Source organism: Trichechus manatus, unplaced genomic scaffold (assembly GCF_000243295.1).
Source record: "Trichechus manatus latirostris isolate Lorelei unplaced genomic scaffold, TriManLat1.0 scaffold00038, whole genome shotgun sequence".
Classification (NCBI taxonomy): Eukaryota; Metazoa; Chordata; class Mammalia; order Sirenia; family Trichechidae; genus Trichechus; species Trichechus manatus.
In genome coordinates, this window is record NW_004443974.1 from 14815889 (window position 1) to 14833994 (window position 18106).

An 18106-nucleotide genomic window follows, 5' to 3' on the forward strand; every position below is an offset into this window, starting at 1 on the left:
CTGATGCCCCACCCATGGCTAATGATGCGGAATTTTCTGGCTATACTCCTCACACTGCTTCTCAGCTCCCGGTTACTTAAAGCAGCTAGAGAAGAACCTCGTGTGGTGGACAGACCACCAGGCTGGGAGTCCAGAGATGCCGAGTCTGCCTGCCACACTGGCGGTGATGTGCAGTGTGATTTGGACAAGCTGCTTCTCAGGCTTTGGTTTCACATCTGTTCGATGGCAGCATCAGGCTTAAGGACCCTTCTGTCTCCTTGGGTTTCTGTCTTTGAGGTCAGCTTAGGGCACTTGTTTCCACCTCACAGATGGAAACAGATGAAGGCATGCTGGCCCTGAGTCATGCAGCACTTCAGGGACGGCAGGGAGGAGACTCCATCACAGACAGGGCAGGGAGGAGGCTCCGTCACCGGCCCCCATAGAAGCTCAGGCAGAGATTGAGCTAAAAGGATCCATGGTCCCAGTTTGCCCGAGACTGAGGATTTTGCAGGGGTTTCCTGGGCAATCTGGGATGGTTGATCACCCTAGTGTCAAGCTGGCAGGCAGAGTGACCACAGGTGAGCAATCAGGCCCTCCTGATGGCCCCACCTCTTGCAGGGAGGGTTGGCCTCTCCTGGAGGGGCTTCCCTCTGCAGAGCACGTTAACAGCCCGCATCCGGCTTTCCCTTGCATCTTCTTGTGTGTTCTTCATGTCCAATAAAAAACACAAAAACTGTCCATTCTTTTAAATTGTAAGATAGCCAAGAGCAGTTATTTTCCCCATTTTACAGATGAGGAAACTGAGGCTCAAAGAGGGAAAGCAACTTGCCCAGTCTCCATGGCCTGGGGTCTTGACTCCCAGCTTGAGGGGTATTTTCCACCACTCTAAAATTCAACACAAGTCTGTCACGGGCCTTGTGGGTTCCCTGCCCTGTGCTGGGTGCCAGGGACTCGGCGGGGAACAAGTGTACGCGGTTCATGCCCGCACAGGACTCACCGTTGCAGCTACAGTCACTTCCCCTCAGCCTCAATCTCTTCATCTGTAGATGGGGTAACAGTGGTACGCTTTCCTACCAACAGGGTGACTGCAGATAGAAAGTGACATGTGAATGTTTGCAAGGACTTAAACCAAAGATGTGAGGGACTGCAGCACCCAAAGTGTCGGCAGGTGGACAAGAACAGCTGGGCTGTGGGTGCCCACAGGAGGGACTTGAGCAGTCAGACCTAAGGGGCCCTTGTCCCCACGGTGGCAAGTATCCAAGCCACAGCCTGCGGGAGCCTCCAGACATGGGGGGGTATTTTGAGAGTCCCCGGCAGCAAATGTGCCTCTGTGGCTGCATGGAGACGAGGCCCGTTTTCCAACACGCCCAAGAAAAAATATACATAAAGGTTGATGTGTTTTCAAATGGGTTTTTGCTTTGCTCTTCTCTTTTCTCCCTGTGAGTATTAACCTCGGGGACCCTGAGGAGGGCTCTGCTCGCCGGAGCACCTGCTGGGGTCACGCATAGTCATTAGCTTTGCGGTCAGTGCAGAATAAACCCCAATTCCCAGCGCCAGGGAGAACGTGCGGGCTGGCTCCCAGGAAGTCTGTGGAGCGCTGCCTCGCTCCTCCAAAGTCACACTTTTTCCTGCCTGACTTGTTCCTCTACTGCTATTCTACCTCCAGCTGTGGGGGCGTCGAAGAAAAAGATGAGATCAAGTTGAGGGGAAAAATTGTCTGATTTCTTGAGCCATTTGTTTCCCAGGCCCCTGGCAAGCAGGGCTGGCTTGGGGCTGGGGGCTGGGGGGCATGCTGGGCCTGCAAGCTGGTGGGGACATGCCAGCAGCCCCCTGGTTCTGGAATGGGGAGAGTGGGGTTGAGGCCTGCCGGAGGCGGGGCAGGGACTGGCACGGGATGCCTGGCTCTGGCACCCCATTCTCCAACCTCTTTCTGTCTTTTGTCAGAACCAAGCGCCTCCAGATCTCTACACAAAGACCCAGGACCCAGCCAAAGCCCCCGACAGCCCTGACATCCTTGAGATCCAGTTCAAGAAAGGTACATCCCCACCCTTCAGGATTTAAAGACATTGATGATTGGGATCTTAGCCCCTTTTCCATCCCTGCCTGGGAGGCTGGGCACAAGTCCTCTACACACCTCCTACGTTCCTGAAAGCAAGAGTTCAGGCAGAGTGTCTGAGGGATCCTAGCTACCCCCTGTCTTGGACTATGCTCTATAGAAACATCTAGACTCCAGAGGAAAGCAGATGGGCCCTCAGCTGCTCATCACACTGGATCATGGACACAAGATCCAGAGTGAGTGTACTCCAGTCCCCAAGCAACCCCTTGCCAGCTGTGGGGCATTGGGGAAGTCACTCAACCTTCCTGGGCCTCAGTTTTCTCATCTGTAAACTGGGGATAAAAGAGTGCCTGCTGCCTTTAGTTTTCATGGTTGCAGAGGGAGGGCTGCATGAGAAGCACCCAGCACAGGGCCCTGGCACTGAGGAGGTGCTCAGCAAGTAATGAGTCTTAAAGAGCCAGCCCCAGCGACCCTTCTGCTAGAGCCTGAGCTAGTCCCAAGTTAGCTGCTCACTGCCTCATCCCCAACTCCAGTTTCAAAGCTGCATCCATTCCCACTCCCCTTGGCAGGGGTGAGCATCCCAGTCTCCTCCTCATCTTCACTGCCATCCGCAAGGAGGGTTTGCTGGCCTAAGTGCCAGCCCTGAGCCAGGCATGAGGGACAGCCTGAGATAGTATGTCTTGCCCTGGAGGAAGGAAGGGAAGAGAAGGTGTGCCTCGTAACAACAAGAGTAGCAGGCCCAGGCTCATAGTGAGGGCTTAGGGGTCCGACAGGAGGATCTTCCCAGAAGGCTGCAGAGAGAGATCAGGTAAGCTTCCTGGAGGAGGTGGTGCTGGATCTCGGCCTCAGAGGCTTGGCAGGAACCAAGAGGAGGCAGGAGGGCATCCCAAGCCCAGGCAAGGAGACTGACGTGCCGTCCGAAAAGCAGCTTCTCAGGCTGGAGCAGGGGGCAGAGGAAGAATGGTGCCCAGAGATGCCAGGGCACCTCAGAGACGGGGTTCAGAGCACACTCCCTCACACCAGGGCAACCTTGACAACCAGTTGACCTCCCCCGTCTGGGCCTACTCATCTGTAAAATCGGCTCACAGGTGCCAAGACTGGTGTTCCACAGTGTTGTTGTTAGCTGCCGAGCCAGCCCTGACTCGTGGGGACTCCGTGTACGGTGGAATGAACCAATGCCCAGTCCTGCACCAACCCTGTGATCACTTGTGGATCAGACCATTGTGATCCACAGGGTTTTCATGATTTTCGGAAGTCAATCATCAGAACTTTCCTCCGAGTCTGTCTTAGTCTGGAAGCTCTGCTGAAGCCTGTTAAGCATTGTAGCAACACCACGGCTTGGGAAATAGAGGCTGTTTGTACTTTAATAATCTACCTCTCCGGGGCCTTTCCCAAGAGCCTGGCCAAGCCAGTGGGCATCTTCGTCCCTCCCCTCCATCTGCTCAAAGCCTGGAATTTCTCACCGCTCAGGGGCCAGAGACCTTGGTCTGAGGCCCCTAAAGGCAGTTGCAGTTCTAAGTCCATCTGATGCCCACATTGTCTGACGCAGGCCTTGCTAGCAAGTGTGGGCCCCCTTGCTCATCAACCCTCAGAAGACGGATGGGACAAACCCAGGTGACACCCCACCTTTCCCAGCAGGTGCCCCCAGGCCCAGGGAGAGCTGGGGGGGTGGGAGCTGAGCCGGAGGCGGTGGAGGGTCTCAGGGCACGGGTCTCTGGCAGCCCTTCCTCAAGGAATAGGCAGCCCTTGGGCTGAGCTGGAGAAGAAATGTGATCATTTTAATGATTTGGGGACCGTCTGGAAAAAAAATAGATGGGAGGAGCCCTGCCCTGACTACTCCCCATTCATCCTCTAGTTAATTTATTTGAAGTTTTAATCTAATTATTAACTATTTTAAAGGCTAAGAGGCTTTTTCCAGCAGCAGCACCAACAATGTCCCTCCCCTCCTGGGCAGGCCCCATCCAAGGCCCCAGCGAAGGCTGATAATAGGAACAGGGGGGAGAGAAAAGGAGAGGGGAGAAGCGGGGGGTGGCGAGAGGGGCTTAAGGTTCATTATTGGGCAGACTTACATTTAATAGCAATTTACAACGAAGTTATAAAACCCCTGGAAATGGGGGTTAAGAACGGCGAGGCTGACAGCGCCTTGAGGGAAGCCCCTCCAAGCGGCGCCTGGCTAATAAAGACTCGAAAGGCGCCATTGAGCCGTGATTGGCACCCGATCGCTGGCTACATGGTAATGAGTCGGGCAGATGGGTGGGGGATTAGCCGCCAACTTTGAACAGCTTTTCTTTGTCACTGTTACAGCTCTCTTGTTAGCCCCCTAATACATTTATTGCTCATTTCACACCGCTAGAGAAAGTGCCCCTTGCTATTCAAAGTCAACCCTGAACCCACCCACCGCCCCCCCACCCCCCTGTACACAGCCCTTCCCTCCCCGAGCAGTGGCTGCCTCCCTCCTGCCACCCCAGACCTGACGTCTCAGGATTCATGGACGCCCCCAACACCTTGCCTGCTGGGGCGGGCACCATTTCACCCCATCAATCAGATGGTGGTGAGCGGGTCTGGGGTGCAGGGTCGGGGGCGCTGGGGTCTGCCTGACAGACGTGTCAGGGGGCTGTGTGTGTGTGAGTGTGTGTGTGTGTGTGCGCGCGCCCAGCCGCACCTCGGCCAGGCGGCCTCCGAAGCTGGTGGGACAGAAGGTGCTCCCGGCGTAAGACAATGGTGGAGCGTGAAATTCAATTAGTTCAGGGCCTGGTTCCAATTTCACAGCCCCTAAATGCAAAAGGGGCAAAGAGAATGGGAAGGGTGGGGGAGAGCGTTTTTATTGCATTTTCCCTTTCATTCTGGGGGGCTTTCTCGCCCTTTCTCTCCCCCCAGCAGGCCTCAACCTGCACAGGGCTTTTCAAGGAGTCATTTGGAGTCCATATCTGTCACATCCATTTAAGGCGTTGAGGGTGGAGGGGAGAGGGCGGGGTGGCAGGCGTGGGGCTTCTCCGCCAAGCTTTGGCCCAGAGGCCCACTGCCGTCTCCTCCTGCCCCAGGGGTCCCTGTGCAGGTGACCAACGTCAAGGATGGCACCACCCACTGCACATCCTTGGAGCTCTTCATGTACCTGAATGAAGTCGCGTGAGTGTCCACAGCCCTACCCAGCCTCCTGGGAAACCACAGAGATGGTCACCACCTGACACTTAGGGTCCAAGGAGGAGAGGGAGTCCCCTCTGCCTGTGTCCTTAAGGCAGCCTTGGCTGCAGCCCCATAGGGTCTCCTAGACTATAAGGCAACTAGTTTGACAGGAGAGTCCTGGGTGGCCCTTGTTTAAATCCCTTAGCCTTGGAAGGCAGCAACCCCAGGAAGTCTGCTGCCCACCAGGGACAGTTAGGCTGGGGCTTCCAAGCCCACAGCTGGATCTGAGACACCCTGATAGAAGGAAAGATGCACAGAGGTTAGCACTGGCACCAGACAGACACAATGGAATTACATAATTACCAGACAGAGGTCATGGAAGAAGCAAATTGAACTCACTGAGCAACCCAGACAATCCATCTCTGGGCCTCAGTTCCCCCACCTGTCCGATGGGAGGTTGCACCAACGGGCCTGGTTCTGATGTGCTTCAAGTCCTGCGTCCTAAGATGGAGCCTATCCCCCTGCATGTGGCTCTGGGGACACAGCCAGGCCCCCGTGTGGCACTGCACACTGCAGCAGCCCTGCAGCCAGGCTGATGGTGTCCGACACCAAGCCTGTGGTAGCACCTGGTCCAAGTGACCATTTCTCCCACAGGGGCAAGCATGGTGTGGGCCGCATCGACATCGTGGAGAACCGCTTCATCGGAATGAAGTCTCGAGGTGAGTCTGCTCACTTGTCTTGGGGGCACGCCAACTCTCAGCGACCCCAGAGGCCCCTGGGACCCCCATCCCATTCAGGTGTTGCTACTCCCATGCTACATGGGTGACCTGCCTGTCTTCAGTTTCCCTCCTGTAAAGTGGAGATAGCGAGCCCCTTGCCACTGACTTCCTAAGCACAGGGCCTAGACGTTGCTGGGGGGAGCCCAGAAGCATCCTGGAGATACTCTGAGGAGAGGGGAGGCCACAGGCCAGGCCTAGAGGTCAGGCTGTCTTGTGTCCCAGGCGGGCCAGTGAGGTTTGGAGGCGGACCGTGCAGGGCTGATTTCGTGGTTATTAAGGCTTCATTGAGGAGGCTGGCCAGGCAAGGCGGGAGTCCTGCCAGCGGTGGGCGCTGCGGGCTGCATGGGCCCTGAGGGCTGTCCAGGACCTAGAGGCCTGTCTCAGGGACAGAAATAGCTGAGGGCTCTGCCCAGGTTTCTGCCACAGTGTGGGGTGACGCGACCTTGGCTGGTCTTCTAGGCCACCCAGCCCTGTATCCCCCTCTGGCTGGGTCTAACGGGGAGAGGGGGAGTCGTTGGTCCCCACACAGCTGCCTCTGTTTTCTGTTAGTGATCAGAGCCCTGTGATGTCCTTTGTCAGTCTCTACAGTGTCTGAGCCCTCGGTTACTCACTGTGTCGTCTTGACCACGTCACCCTCCTATCTGGGACTCAGTTTCCCCATCCATACAAAAGGATGTCAGGTCCCTGTGGCTCTGCCAGTTTGCGATAAAGCAGTTCTGTGACCTCTGGGGGCTCTGAGAGGGAAGGGGCAAGGTTTCAGCAATTAGGGCCCCTGAATTGGGCACCTGAATTTTAAAATATTGGTAGTGGGGTTGAGGGTCCCCCGTTTTGGTAGGTGTTCAGATTGCTTTGCTTAGTGTCATAAAAAGATAACACAACAAAATGAAACTAGGCCAAGGTATAGTCGTGGCCCTTATCCTCCGGGGTTTTTCACTAAGATTCGAAAATTCAAAGGCGCTAAGCATTCCCAGATTTCAGCTGCTACAAAAGGGCTGTAGTGGTCTGGAAGCAGAATGCTTGGGGTTCACATCCCAGGTTTGCCCTGCCTTACCGAATGACCAGGAACTAGTCACTTGTCATCTCTGGGCCTCAGTTTCCCCAAGTGTGATGTGGTAGGGGTGGAGGTGGGAGTTGCATCATTTCTGCTCTGACCTGTTTGGGGTTTATCTTAAAAGGTGTGGGGTGGAGGGAAGAGAGACGGCTGCTTTCCTTCTTCCTGTGGTTTTTTTCCTCCTAACTGAAACTCTCTTGGGAAGGCCTTGTCACGAACAATATTGCTAATTAGCTGCTCCCTTTTATCCTTGCCTACCTTTGTCTCTTACCGGTATTAACATCTGATGAAATATCCCTTTGTCTAAACCTGCCCTTGGGAGTCAGCACAATGTAAGTCCTTCACGGCAGAGCCGGGAGGGACCTTGGGGATGTAAGAGGCCAGCACCCTTATTTTACAGATGGGAAAACCAAGGCTCCTGGAGGGGAGAGAGGGCTTGCTCAAAGTCACAGGCATGTCAGTCGCAGGGCCAGGACTGACACCCATACCTAGAGAGGTATGGAGTGAACGTCTAAGAGCTTGGGCTCTGGAGTGGGACAGACCCCAATTCAAACCCATGTGTAAGAGCAGGAACTGGTGCAGTGGACAGGAGCCTTGGTGGCACAGTGATTAAAAGTGCTTGACTGCTAACCATGAAGTCTGCAATTCCAACCCACCAGCCGCTCCATGGGAGAAAGATGTGGCCGTCTGCTTCTGTAAAGATGACAGCCATGGAAACCCTATGGGGCAGTTCTACTCTGTCCTATAGAGTTGCTATGAGTCAGGAGGGACTTGACGGCAACGGTTTGTTTTTGTTTTTTTTGGGAAAACGGAGTTATTTCATAAGCAGTGGTTGGCCCACAGGGGATACCAGGAAAGAGTAAAGGCAGCTGTGCCCTCTGGGAAGTGTCAATAGAGCTCAGAGGTGCCCAGTATGGCCCCTATTGTCACACCCCTCCCCTGCCCATGGCAGACATCACTAATCAATTGTGGCACTATCCTGTTGAAAGTAGATGTGGTCTCGGAGTTGCCAACAGCCACTGCCTATAGGTTAGGGTTGGCACATGTGATGTTAATTCTTCACCTTCCTTTGCTGGAAAGATAAGGGCTGGTCTGGGGTGGCTCTGTGAAATGGCATCCTGGCTGGGGGAACTGAACTGAAGATAGTAATCACAGAAGGATATAGTGAGGAAGGCCTGGACAGGGCCATCTGTTCTGCGAAGGCCTACTGTGGGAGTTGGGAGTAGAACAGCTTCCAACTGGTAGGATATGAAGTAGACAGGGTTGGGTGGGGGCATTCCAGGGAGAGTGGTCAGGAAGCATAAGAAGTGCCTGAGGTGGCCTGTTGGGTAGTGGGTGGGGTCTGATGGGGCAGGGTCCCTAGAGACCCGGGAAAGGCACACTGAGGAGCTGGTGTAGAGGGTCAAGGCTTTGGTGTCAGATCTGAGTCCCAATCTTGGCTCCATCACCATTGGGAAAGCAGTTTAGCCTCCCTGAGCCTCAGCTTCTCCATCTGCAAAATGGGTTGTTGTGGGGATCAAATGCAGAGAGCTCTTGACACATAGCAGGTGTCATGCCTGGATGATAGATTTACCACCTTTTTCCCAGACCTGGGGTCATTATCACCCTAGAAGGCCAAAGCCATGAGAATAGCAGTCTCTTCTGATTCCTTTGGCTCTTTAATACCCACCCAAGGAAAAGATTCCTAGAGCAGTCTTCACTTTGCCCAGATATCGTGTGTGTCTGCAGGGAGGTGTCCCTAAAGGCATAGAATTTAGTCTGCGAGTTGTCCAGTCTTTTGGGAAGGAAATCAGAATTCCGACTCTATAAACTCGCTATGTGACCTTAGGCTAGTTGCTTTTCCTCTCTTCAACTCCACCTGTCAAAAGAGGGGCCAGGCTAGGTGGTCTCAACATCTCCCTCGAAGTTCTGACTTGCCCATTCTCTTGCTCGGGGTGAGGGGTGGGAGAAGAGAGTTACTTTTTAATTTTAGGGTGGTGTCTCGTTTTTATGTCTCCACCCCCAAATAATTAGTTGGTGAGAAAGAGAGAAAGAATGGGAGCAGTAAATTAAGGTTCCTGTAAAAGCATCATGGATTCCCCCATGATGAGGTTTTTATTAAGTGTGTAGTAATGGGAGAAGCTGTTAATCATCAATTATATTGAGGGCAGAGCCAGGAAGATGCTATTGTCTGTATCTTGGTGTGCAGGGAAAAATGTCATTTGTATTGATTTTACAAAGCTCGTAATTGAAATTCGTTAAGGACTTGTTTTTTCTGGGGAGGGGTAGAGAGTAGGGCAGCTTTAGTGCCCTGGGTCTGGGACAGCCTGGTCAGCGGTGCTTAGGGCCCAAGGGTCAGAGGGGCAGGGGGCTGGGGAAGCTGCAGATGGAGTAGCTTTCGCAGTATTGTGGCTGTTCACGTCGTCATTATCACATTATCTTTTTAACTCTGGAGGGGGGCTAATTAAGTGAAGTAAATGAAATCAGTGGGGAGGAGAAGGGGGGGGCAAAGCAGGCAGGAGGGAAGCAGGGGAAGAGCCAGCACGTGTCCTTCCGCTCACCTTCTCCCTCCTTCTCTCTGGCCGAGACTTTTCCAGCAAGCTCACTCCTCTCCTCCTGGCCCTGCCCCACCTATCTCACCTCTGCCTGCTGCTGCCTGGATCTTCTGGGTTCCACCTCCTCTCGCCTTTCCTTCCTAGCTCCTCTTTCCTCTGCCCTTTGCTGACTCCCTGCTTCTCTCCCTCCCCTTTCCTCTCCTCTGCTCCCTCGTTGCTTGGTTTCCCCGCTGCACTCTACCCTTGTCTTTCCAGTCCCCCTTCTTTCCTCCTTGCTCCTTCACTTTTTGGCCAAGAAGAAACAAGGGCAGCCCACCACTTACCCACGTGTCCACCCACCTGTGCAGCTCATCCAGAGGCCTAGCTCAGACAGAACATCCCAGGCCCAGACAGGGAGTGAAGGAGGCCTGTGAAGCAAAGGGGTTCACAATCTCAGAGACATGGGGTGGACAGACCTAGAGGTCTACCCTGATCCCCAGGATGGGGCCCACAAGGCAATAGGAGCGTGGAAGATAGCTAGAGTCCCACCCTGACTGCCTCCCCATCACCATGGCAACCACCTCCATCCTTGGCCCTGGTACCCATGAGGGGAGCCCTTGGGCTCCAGCCAACCTCCCTTTCCCTGGTCTTTCCAAATCCCTTCCTCTGGATACTGTTTTCCCAAAGGACCAGAGCCTCTTGGAAAGACTGGGGAGGTGGCAAGGGGTGTGTGTGGGCTCTCATAGTGCTGGTGCATGTGCCCCAACCTCCCCCCGAGTTGTCAGATCCCACTCAATCCTGCCGAATTGCTCAATCTGAGCTAACCTGGCAGCCTCAGGAACAGATGAGAAGAATTTAAGCCGCAGCAGCTGTTTTGGTCCCTACCTCCTCCTCCTTGGTCCACTAATCCACCCCCCGCCCCCGCCTGGCCACCCCCAGCTCCTCACCCTTCTCCCCACTTCCCCCCTTCCTGGCAGTAATTATGGTGTGATTGAAGCTGCTCCACGGAGAACTGCTGACACCTCTGTCTTTTTCCTGTAAACACGGGGAGATGAAAATAGACACTTGGAGCCACTGTGCGTGTCACTCTGAAGATGTCTGTTGTCTCTTCCACGGCGACACCAAGACTCAGCTGTCATTTCCTTCTTCTTTTGGCGCAGTGGTTTGTACACTGACTGTCAAAAGCCCTAAATCCAGAGTCTTTTAGCATCAGGTTTCTGTCATCGATTTTTTTTTAAGTCATTTTTTTGCAGAAGAAATACACAGAAATCATCTGAACCCCCTGCACCTGTGGAGAGGAGCGAGACGATCTTTAAAATGCACTCACACACACACACACTCACACACACACACACACGCTCACACACTCACACACACACACCCCCACACTCACACACACACACACCCCCACACGCTCACACACGCAGGCACACGTGAAAGCAGCAACCCCAAAACAAGCTTTTTGATCAGTCCCAATTAACTTTAACACCTTCTAAGAAACGAAGTAGGAATATTAATTGCGCTGGTGTGTTTACTGGCTGCTGGCTTTTCTTCTTGCCCACGACCCTTCCTGAGGCTGCCTCGGAGGGTTGACAACCATGGAGGCTAGTGCTGTGGGCTCAGGCGGAGGCCCTCTCTGCTCCCTGCGCTGGCCTCCCTTTCCTGGGGTCAGCTGGGAGACCTCGGTTGAGTCACATCGCTTCCTCCCTGGAAAGTAGAGCTCCCTCCAAGCTTTGCACACTGCCTGTCTTCTCCCTCTGGACTGTTGGAAGATGATGTTGTGGCGCTGGCCTGAAGTGTTTTAGAGCCAAAACCTCAGTATGTATACTGTACTGGAAGACAGTGTGTCCAGATACTCACCTTCCAAGCAGGTCTCAATGGAAGTTAGAATGTAAGAGCAGCACCAGTTGCCTGGGGCTCAAAGAGGCGGCTGAGAAGGGCCAAGAATACATAGCAAAGGCAAGCAACCTGTACAGGTGTAAGCTGCTGTGGGACTTCTAGCTCCAAGCCCCAACCCTGCAAATATGGCTTGGACGATGGCCCATAGCTGATTCGGCCACAGACAGAAAAGCAGGAGGCGGCCTGGTTCCAAGAGCTGAAAGCCAGGAGGGCTCCTGCTTGGCCTGGGATGGCATTGCTACAACTACCTGTGGTCCATATAAGGACTAGCTTTGCAAGTTTCTGGGTTTTTCCAAAATGTGGCAAAACACCTTAGAAGGCTGGTTTCCAACCCAATAAGTATTGAGTTCTTAATGTGTGCCAGAATGAGAACGCCAATAGGCCTTTGTCAATATCTGGCTTTTGGTGGCTCTTGGAAAATTACATTATTCTTGGTGATGAAGTTTCTAAGATAACTGATAACATGGCCCTTTAACTTTGTCGTTATTTCTGCCATTTTGGAAATTGATATTTTCAAGCATTCTGCACAAGTCCGACTTTGCAAACAGGCTGCTGAACAACTAGGCCTTTCTCAGTGGCTTAGAGCCATCGGGAGCAACTCTGTGGAACCACACTGCCCTTGCAGGGAGTGGCCCTGGCTCTGTGTCGAGTTCTTGTGTCTGCTTTTTATAGGTTTTCTGTTTCCCTCCTGTTCTCTGGTGTCAGCAGTGGCTTTTCTCAGGCGTGTGTTGGTCTCTGCCTCCATCAGCCTTCCTGCCCCCTTTTGACTTGTGCTCTGGGCTGCTCGGCAGGAATGGATAGTTGAGCATGTTTGAACTGTATTTTCAAGAGGGATGCTGTGGCTGAGTGAAGGCCTGAGGAGCTCTCTAGAGAGCTGAGGGCTTGGGCCTTGTGCAAAAACTTGGGGATACTGGTGTTTTGCTGTCGGAGAGGCCATTTTCCACCCAAAGATCACAACTCAATTCAGAACAGTAGAGATGGCCTAAGAGCTGGGTCCCACACAAGGGACGTGGGGTGGCCTCTTTTGTGGCACAGTATGACAGTATCAACCATTATACTGTATAGGCTTTACACACATATGCCCACTGAGACCAGGATATCAGGGGTTTACAGATGAGCAAACCAAGCCCCGGAGAGGTTCTCTTTCCTCGGAAGCACCTTGGGACCACAGTAAAACCCAGATTTCTCTTCCACAACCTCAGCTTTCAGACTTGCATGTTTCCTTTGGTGCTTTGGTCAGGATTTGGTCACTTCTGCCAAAGGCCCTGAGAGACAACCTGGAGTAGAGGTGGGAAAGCCAGATGCTGGTCCTGGCTCCCTCTCTAGTAGGCTAGATGACCTAGGGCAAGTCACTTCCCTCTCCAGGCCTCAGTCTTCCCATCTGTAAAATGGCATGCTGGACCAGACTGGTGATAAAAGGACTGCTCAGTGGAAACCCTGGTGGCGCAGTGGTTAAGAGTTCAGCTGCTAATCAAAATGTCGGCAGTTCAAATCCACCAGGTGCTGCTTGGAAACCCTATGGGGCAGTTCTGCTCTGTCCCATAGGGTCACTATGAGTCAGAATCAACTCAACAGCAATGGGTTTGGGTTTTTTTTTTTTTTTTTCTTCCAGTGGAGCCCAGGATTTGCAGAGGGGCCTTGGCTGTCTCTTCTCTATGTTAGACTTCTGCCTAAGACTGTGATTGAATAATAGGTTTGCAGCTAAAAGTTAGGAAAATACTAGCCAGGTTAATTCCAGAAGGCCTTTCCTGCAATTTCTGTGATTCCCAGACTTAAAGATGGAAGACTGAAGGCGTTCTCACAGGAGGAAACTTCTGGGTCAGTCACATAAAGGACTCATCAGATAAGTTTTCCAACGTCCCCTTTGGACTCCAGAGTTGAAATGATCTCATTTTTGTTTTTATAAAGCAACCAGTGCAGGAAGACAGTGGTTTCAGGATAACTGAAAACTTACCCCTTTAATGCTGTAATATTATGTGGTGGGAAGAAAGGAGCCTTGTGGGGTAGAATTAGTGGGGGTGGAGGCAGTTATTGCCCCTCCTCATTGGAACAGGGGACAGAGAGCAGGTTTGCCCAAGGCTGGGGTAAGTAGGAGTCTGGAGTCATGTGAGCTTGAGCAAGTCTTGGTGCCTTGGTTTCCTCAAATGTGGCATGGTGCTACAACTGGACCTTCCTCATAGCACCATGGTCAGCCCGGGACCAGGCGCCTCCATGTCCCTCTGGAGACCACGTGGTCCGAGCAGATTGTTTTGCAAAGGGAGGGGCCTGAGGTGAGGGAGAGGGGACCTGAGCAAGACCCCTCCTCCCCCAGGCCTCTGGGTTTCGGCCCCAATAACCAGTTGACATGCCAGGCAGCAAACACTGGTGACGGACTTGGGAGCTTAGATTCTGTTCCCAACTCCACCTGGGGCCAGTCTCTTCTGGCGGGCTCAGTTTCCCCATCTGTACAGTGGAGTCCACACGGGTGATTGCTTAAGCCCTTCACCACCTTAGCAGTCAGATTTCTCTGGAGAGACGAGGCTGCAGGGGAGCCACCAGTGGAAGCCAGCATATGTGTGCACGTGTGTACACGTGTGTGCGTGTGTGTGCAGACGTCCCCCTCCCCTGACTCCCTGGTGGAAGGCAGGAAGGGATATTTGGGGCCCTGGGCTCCACCATAGTTGGTTTAATTGCAGGTTTTCAGCTGCGGGCCGGTGGGCATGCACTGGGAAGGAGGGGGGGAACTGTTCCGAAACCCTGTCATTTTCCAACGTCTGAGGGCCTCTTCAAAGGGGGGCATCTAGACATTTTCTCCACAAGCTGCAGAGTGGACTGTCGTGGCCCCAGCATGAACATAATGACAGATGCACTTTGTAGCAAGCTGGGAGTGAATGGGTCCGACCGGCTTGTCTCCTGTCAGACAAGTCATTATTTTTTTTTTTTTTTCATCATTTGCTGACAGTTTGTGTTTCATGTGTTTGTCTCTTTTTTCTCCTTTTCCCCCTGCCTGGAAAAATGGCTAGGTATCTACGAAACCCCAGCAGGGACGATCCTCTACCACGCTCATTTAGACATCGAGGCCTTCACGATGGATCGGGAAGTGCGCAAAATCAAACAAGGCCTGGGCTTGAAATTTGCTGAGCTGGTGTACACCGGTACGTAAGCCTCTGCAGCTGCCCACCCAGGTCCCCAGCCTACACCCTCTCTGCCCTTTCTGGCTTTCTGGCCTTTCCCTCCCCTCCCTAACAAAATGGCACCTTCCTTCCAGTCCTGCCCCTCCCATTACCATCCTCTTGGAGAACCAGAGAGATGCAGGTTGAATGGGGTCGAGAGAAGGCAGGGGAAGAGGGAGCAGAGAGAGGATGTCAGGACATGTCCTGTTCTTGGAGTGTCCTCCTAAGGTGCCTGGCTGCTCCCCTCACCTAGGATCTGTATGACTGTTGAGGCCCAGGAAACATCATGGTGTTATTACAATGGCAGCCAACTTTTATCAGCAAAGGCCAGGCGCCGGTCACTGTGTGGGCAAGAGGCACTGTCCCATGGAGTCCTCTCATCTTTCCTAGAAGATCTACAGATCATTTTACAGATAAGGAAACAGAGGCTCAGAAGGGGAAGTAGCTCAAACAAAGTTATGCAATTGAAAGTGGCCAAGCTGAGATTTGAACCTAGGTCAGCCTGTCTCCAGACAGAACCTGTAGCTACTACATGAACTGCCTCAAGGGCAAAAACTCCCTTGACCAAGAACTCAGACCCACGCCTGAGCATTGCATAAGTCAGAGCTTAACCACAAAACACCGGGCGGACACCACACGCCCAGCCCCACGTGGAAGGATCAGTGGACATTAGCAGCATCTAAACTCCCACCAGCCCTGTGTGGGTGGGTCTTCACTTTCCAGGTGAGGTGACTTGATGTCACAGAGCTGCAGTCCAGGCCTCCTGACTCCAAATCCCTCCCTAGTGTTGCATAACGGGTCAGCAAACTATGGGCCACAGGTCAAGCTGTCGCCAGCTTTTGTTCAGCCCGAGAACTAAGAATAGTTTTTACATTTTTAAATGGTTGGAAAAAAAAAATCAAAAGAAGGATATTTGTGACATGTGAAAAAATTCTATGAAATTCAAATTTCAATATCCATAAATAGTTTTATCGGAACACAGCCATGCTTGTGCGTTTGCATGCTGCCTGTGGCTGGTTTCCACCACAGCGGCAGAGATGAGCAGCTGTGAGAGAGACCATATAACCTGCAGAGCCTAAAATATTTACTGTCTGGCCCTTACAGAAGTTTGCTAACCTCTGCTCTATAATGTTCATGTATCGCCAGTTTGGGAAATCACCGAACAGCGCCTCTGAGCTGTTGTGGGGATGGGCTGCTGCCAGAGGCCAACCTTGGCATCTGTAGGGGCCTGGACATCAGGAGGATGGAATGTAATGTTAATGTAAAGTTAATGTTCATAATAACTATCTGGGACGAGCCTGCTCTCCACAGCCCTTCCCTTCCTCCCCTCCCCTCTGAGGTTTTGTTTCCTTTAAACTTCCTAATCATTGTAACTCATCTTGGGATTTAGAGGGCTCGGTGGTTATTGGCTGCCCTCATTTCTCCCTCCCATTGTTCCCAGTGGCTTTGAAGCCCATGTTCCCCCTCTCCAGGTGCAGGCAGGTGTTTAAATACCATTGTCTCCTACGGGCTCTCTTGCTCGGCAGGATTTAAACGCTCAAAGATAGATTTTGGTTACAAAGTGGGAGAGTCATTAGAACGTGGCAGGACCCAGTGGAGGTGAGAGCACCTGGCCTGGGAGCTGGAGAGGCATCAGGAGGGTGAGCAGGGGCGGCTGAGTAGCACCACAGCCACGAACCGTTGTCTCTGGCTGCCAGGCTCCAAGCAGGGCCCTGGACGGGTACTGTCTAATCTCAGCTGCACAGAGGTGAGGAGACTGAGGCCCAGGAGGGGCGAAGACTCTTGTCCAAGTTTTCACAGCTTTGAGTCCAGGATAGACTGGCTTTAGAGGAAAACTTCTTGGACGGCCCAGGAAAGCACAGAGGGGTGTGGAGGTGGGCTGAGCCGTTAGAAAGGGCTGATCAAGGGGACTTGGTATATGACCAGGAGGGCCCTGGTGTCTGGGGCATAGCTTGGCCCTGGCTGTGGGCACAGTGCCCTCTGCACCCAACCGCCTAGGGTGAGTGACTGCTGTCACCCAGCAAACCATCCAAATCCCAAGATGAGTCACCATGATTAGGAAGTTTAAAAAAAAACAAAACCACAGAGTGGCGAGGTGTGGTGAGAGGTTAGGGGAGAGGAGGCTTGTCCCAGGTGGTTATTACTAATAACCTTCCTGAAGTCCCCCTGATGTCCAGGCCCCCACAGAAGTCAAGGTTGGCTCAGATTAGTGATACATGAACATTATGAAGCAGGGGTTAGCTTGAGCAAGTTACTTAACCTCCCTTTGCCTCAGTTTTCTCATCTAAAGAATGGGATGACGATTCTACCTGCCTCGTAAAGAGAATTATGACCAATAATATTTGTAAAGTATCTGTAACAGTGTCTGGCACTTGGGGGCAATGTTCCCGTGTGTGTTAAATAACTACAAATGCTGGCACAGTTTTCGGGTATGGAGGCAGGACTCTGGGGGCCTTGCTTCTGGCTTTGTTTATGATCTTGGGCAGGTCTGTCATCTCTCTGAGCCTCAGTTTCCCCACCTATAAAATGAAGGGACCCCAGGGTCTCTTCTAGTCCTTCCTAGCTCCTTGGCGATAGAGCCCACCTCACTGCTACAGCACTGGGCTTCCCCTGAGCCTCTGTGGTCTCCTTGCACAGATGTGGAGACTGAGGCATGGGGCAGCTCTCTCACCCTACCCTTACTCCTAGATGCCCTGGCTCCTGTGAACTCAGCCTTAACCCACTGCCTCCCTGCATCTGCGTGTCTGTGTCTGACTTCCATCTCCGCCTCCTCCAGACCCTTCCCAACCTTCCTGGTCTGGCTGTTCAGGGTTCGTGCAGACCCCCTGCCTCCAGGAGTGGCCTCACCCCAGCCCACAGGGTCAGCTGGCAGTACCCAGGCTTCAGTGAGGACAGCATCCCTGCAGGGGCTCCATGGAGCATCGCATTCAGGGGGCTTAGCTCACTTCCTCGCTCCTTGCCTCAGTTTCTTCTAGCCAACTCTCCATAGAAAGTTCAGTTGTTCTCCGAATTAGAAAGGATCATGTGTGTAGAGTGCTTGGCGGGAGCTTGGCAGCACGGGATGGGGGGATGTCTCTGGCCCAGCCCCAGGCCCGCTGCGTCTCCCAAGGTACATCCACAGACCCAGGACATGCAGGGTCTTCTTCCCACCCCTCTCCCATGTGCATCAAGCTCCAGGCTTATTGTCCCTCACCCCAGGCTGGGTCCACTGGAAAAAGAAATTTGAGCAGAAGACCCTCGGCGGCAGGTGGGGGGTGGGGGGGGGGGTGGCAGGCGGTGATCCCAGAGATAAAGCCCAGGTCAGGAGGCTCCCCAGGGATCTCTGTCCTTCCTATCTCTGGCCTCATCTCCAGCCTGTCTTCCAGCCTGGGAACTTAATGGGCTAATTATCCTGACTTAGAAGATGGTGTGACCCAGGACACTGGGGGCCGAGGGAGGGGACTTCAGTGCCCTCTCCCACAGGGGCCTCATGGTGTGTTGGGAAAAGCCCTGGGCTAGGGTTCCCAGGCCCAGGTGCTTCTTAGTTGACTTCAGCTCATGGCAACCTCATGTGT

The 18106-nt window shown here is 53.2% G+C and overlaps 1 protein-coding gene across 7 annotated transcripts in view; it reads left to right on the forward strand.

The window, feature by feature from the left end:
* ASS1 (argininosuccinate synthase 1) overlaps positions 1–18106 on the forward strand; it is a 53493-nt gene that overhangs the window by 26335 nt on the left and 9052 nt on the right. For all 7 annotated transcript variants that reach the window (XM_023730807.1, XM_023730809.1, XM_023730811.1 and 4 more), the window contains 4 exons: positions 1924–2014; positions 5077–5161; positions 5813–5877; positions 14403–14534. In XM_023730807.1, the coding sequence (XP_023586575.1) occupies positions 1924–2014; positions 5077–5161; positions 5813–5877; positions 14403–14534 (373 nt within the window). The remainder of the gene's footprint in view (positions 1–1923; positions 2015–5076; positions 5162–5812; positions 5878–14402; positions 14535–18106) is intronic.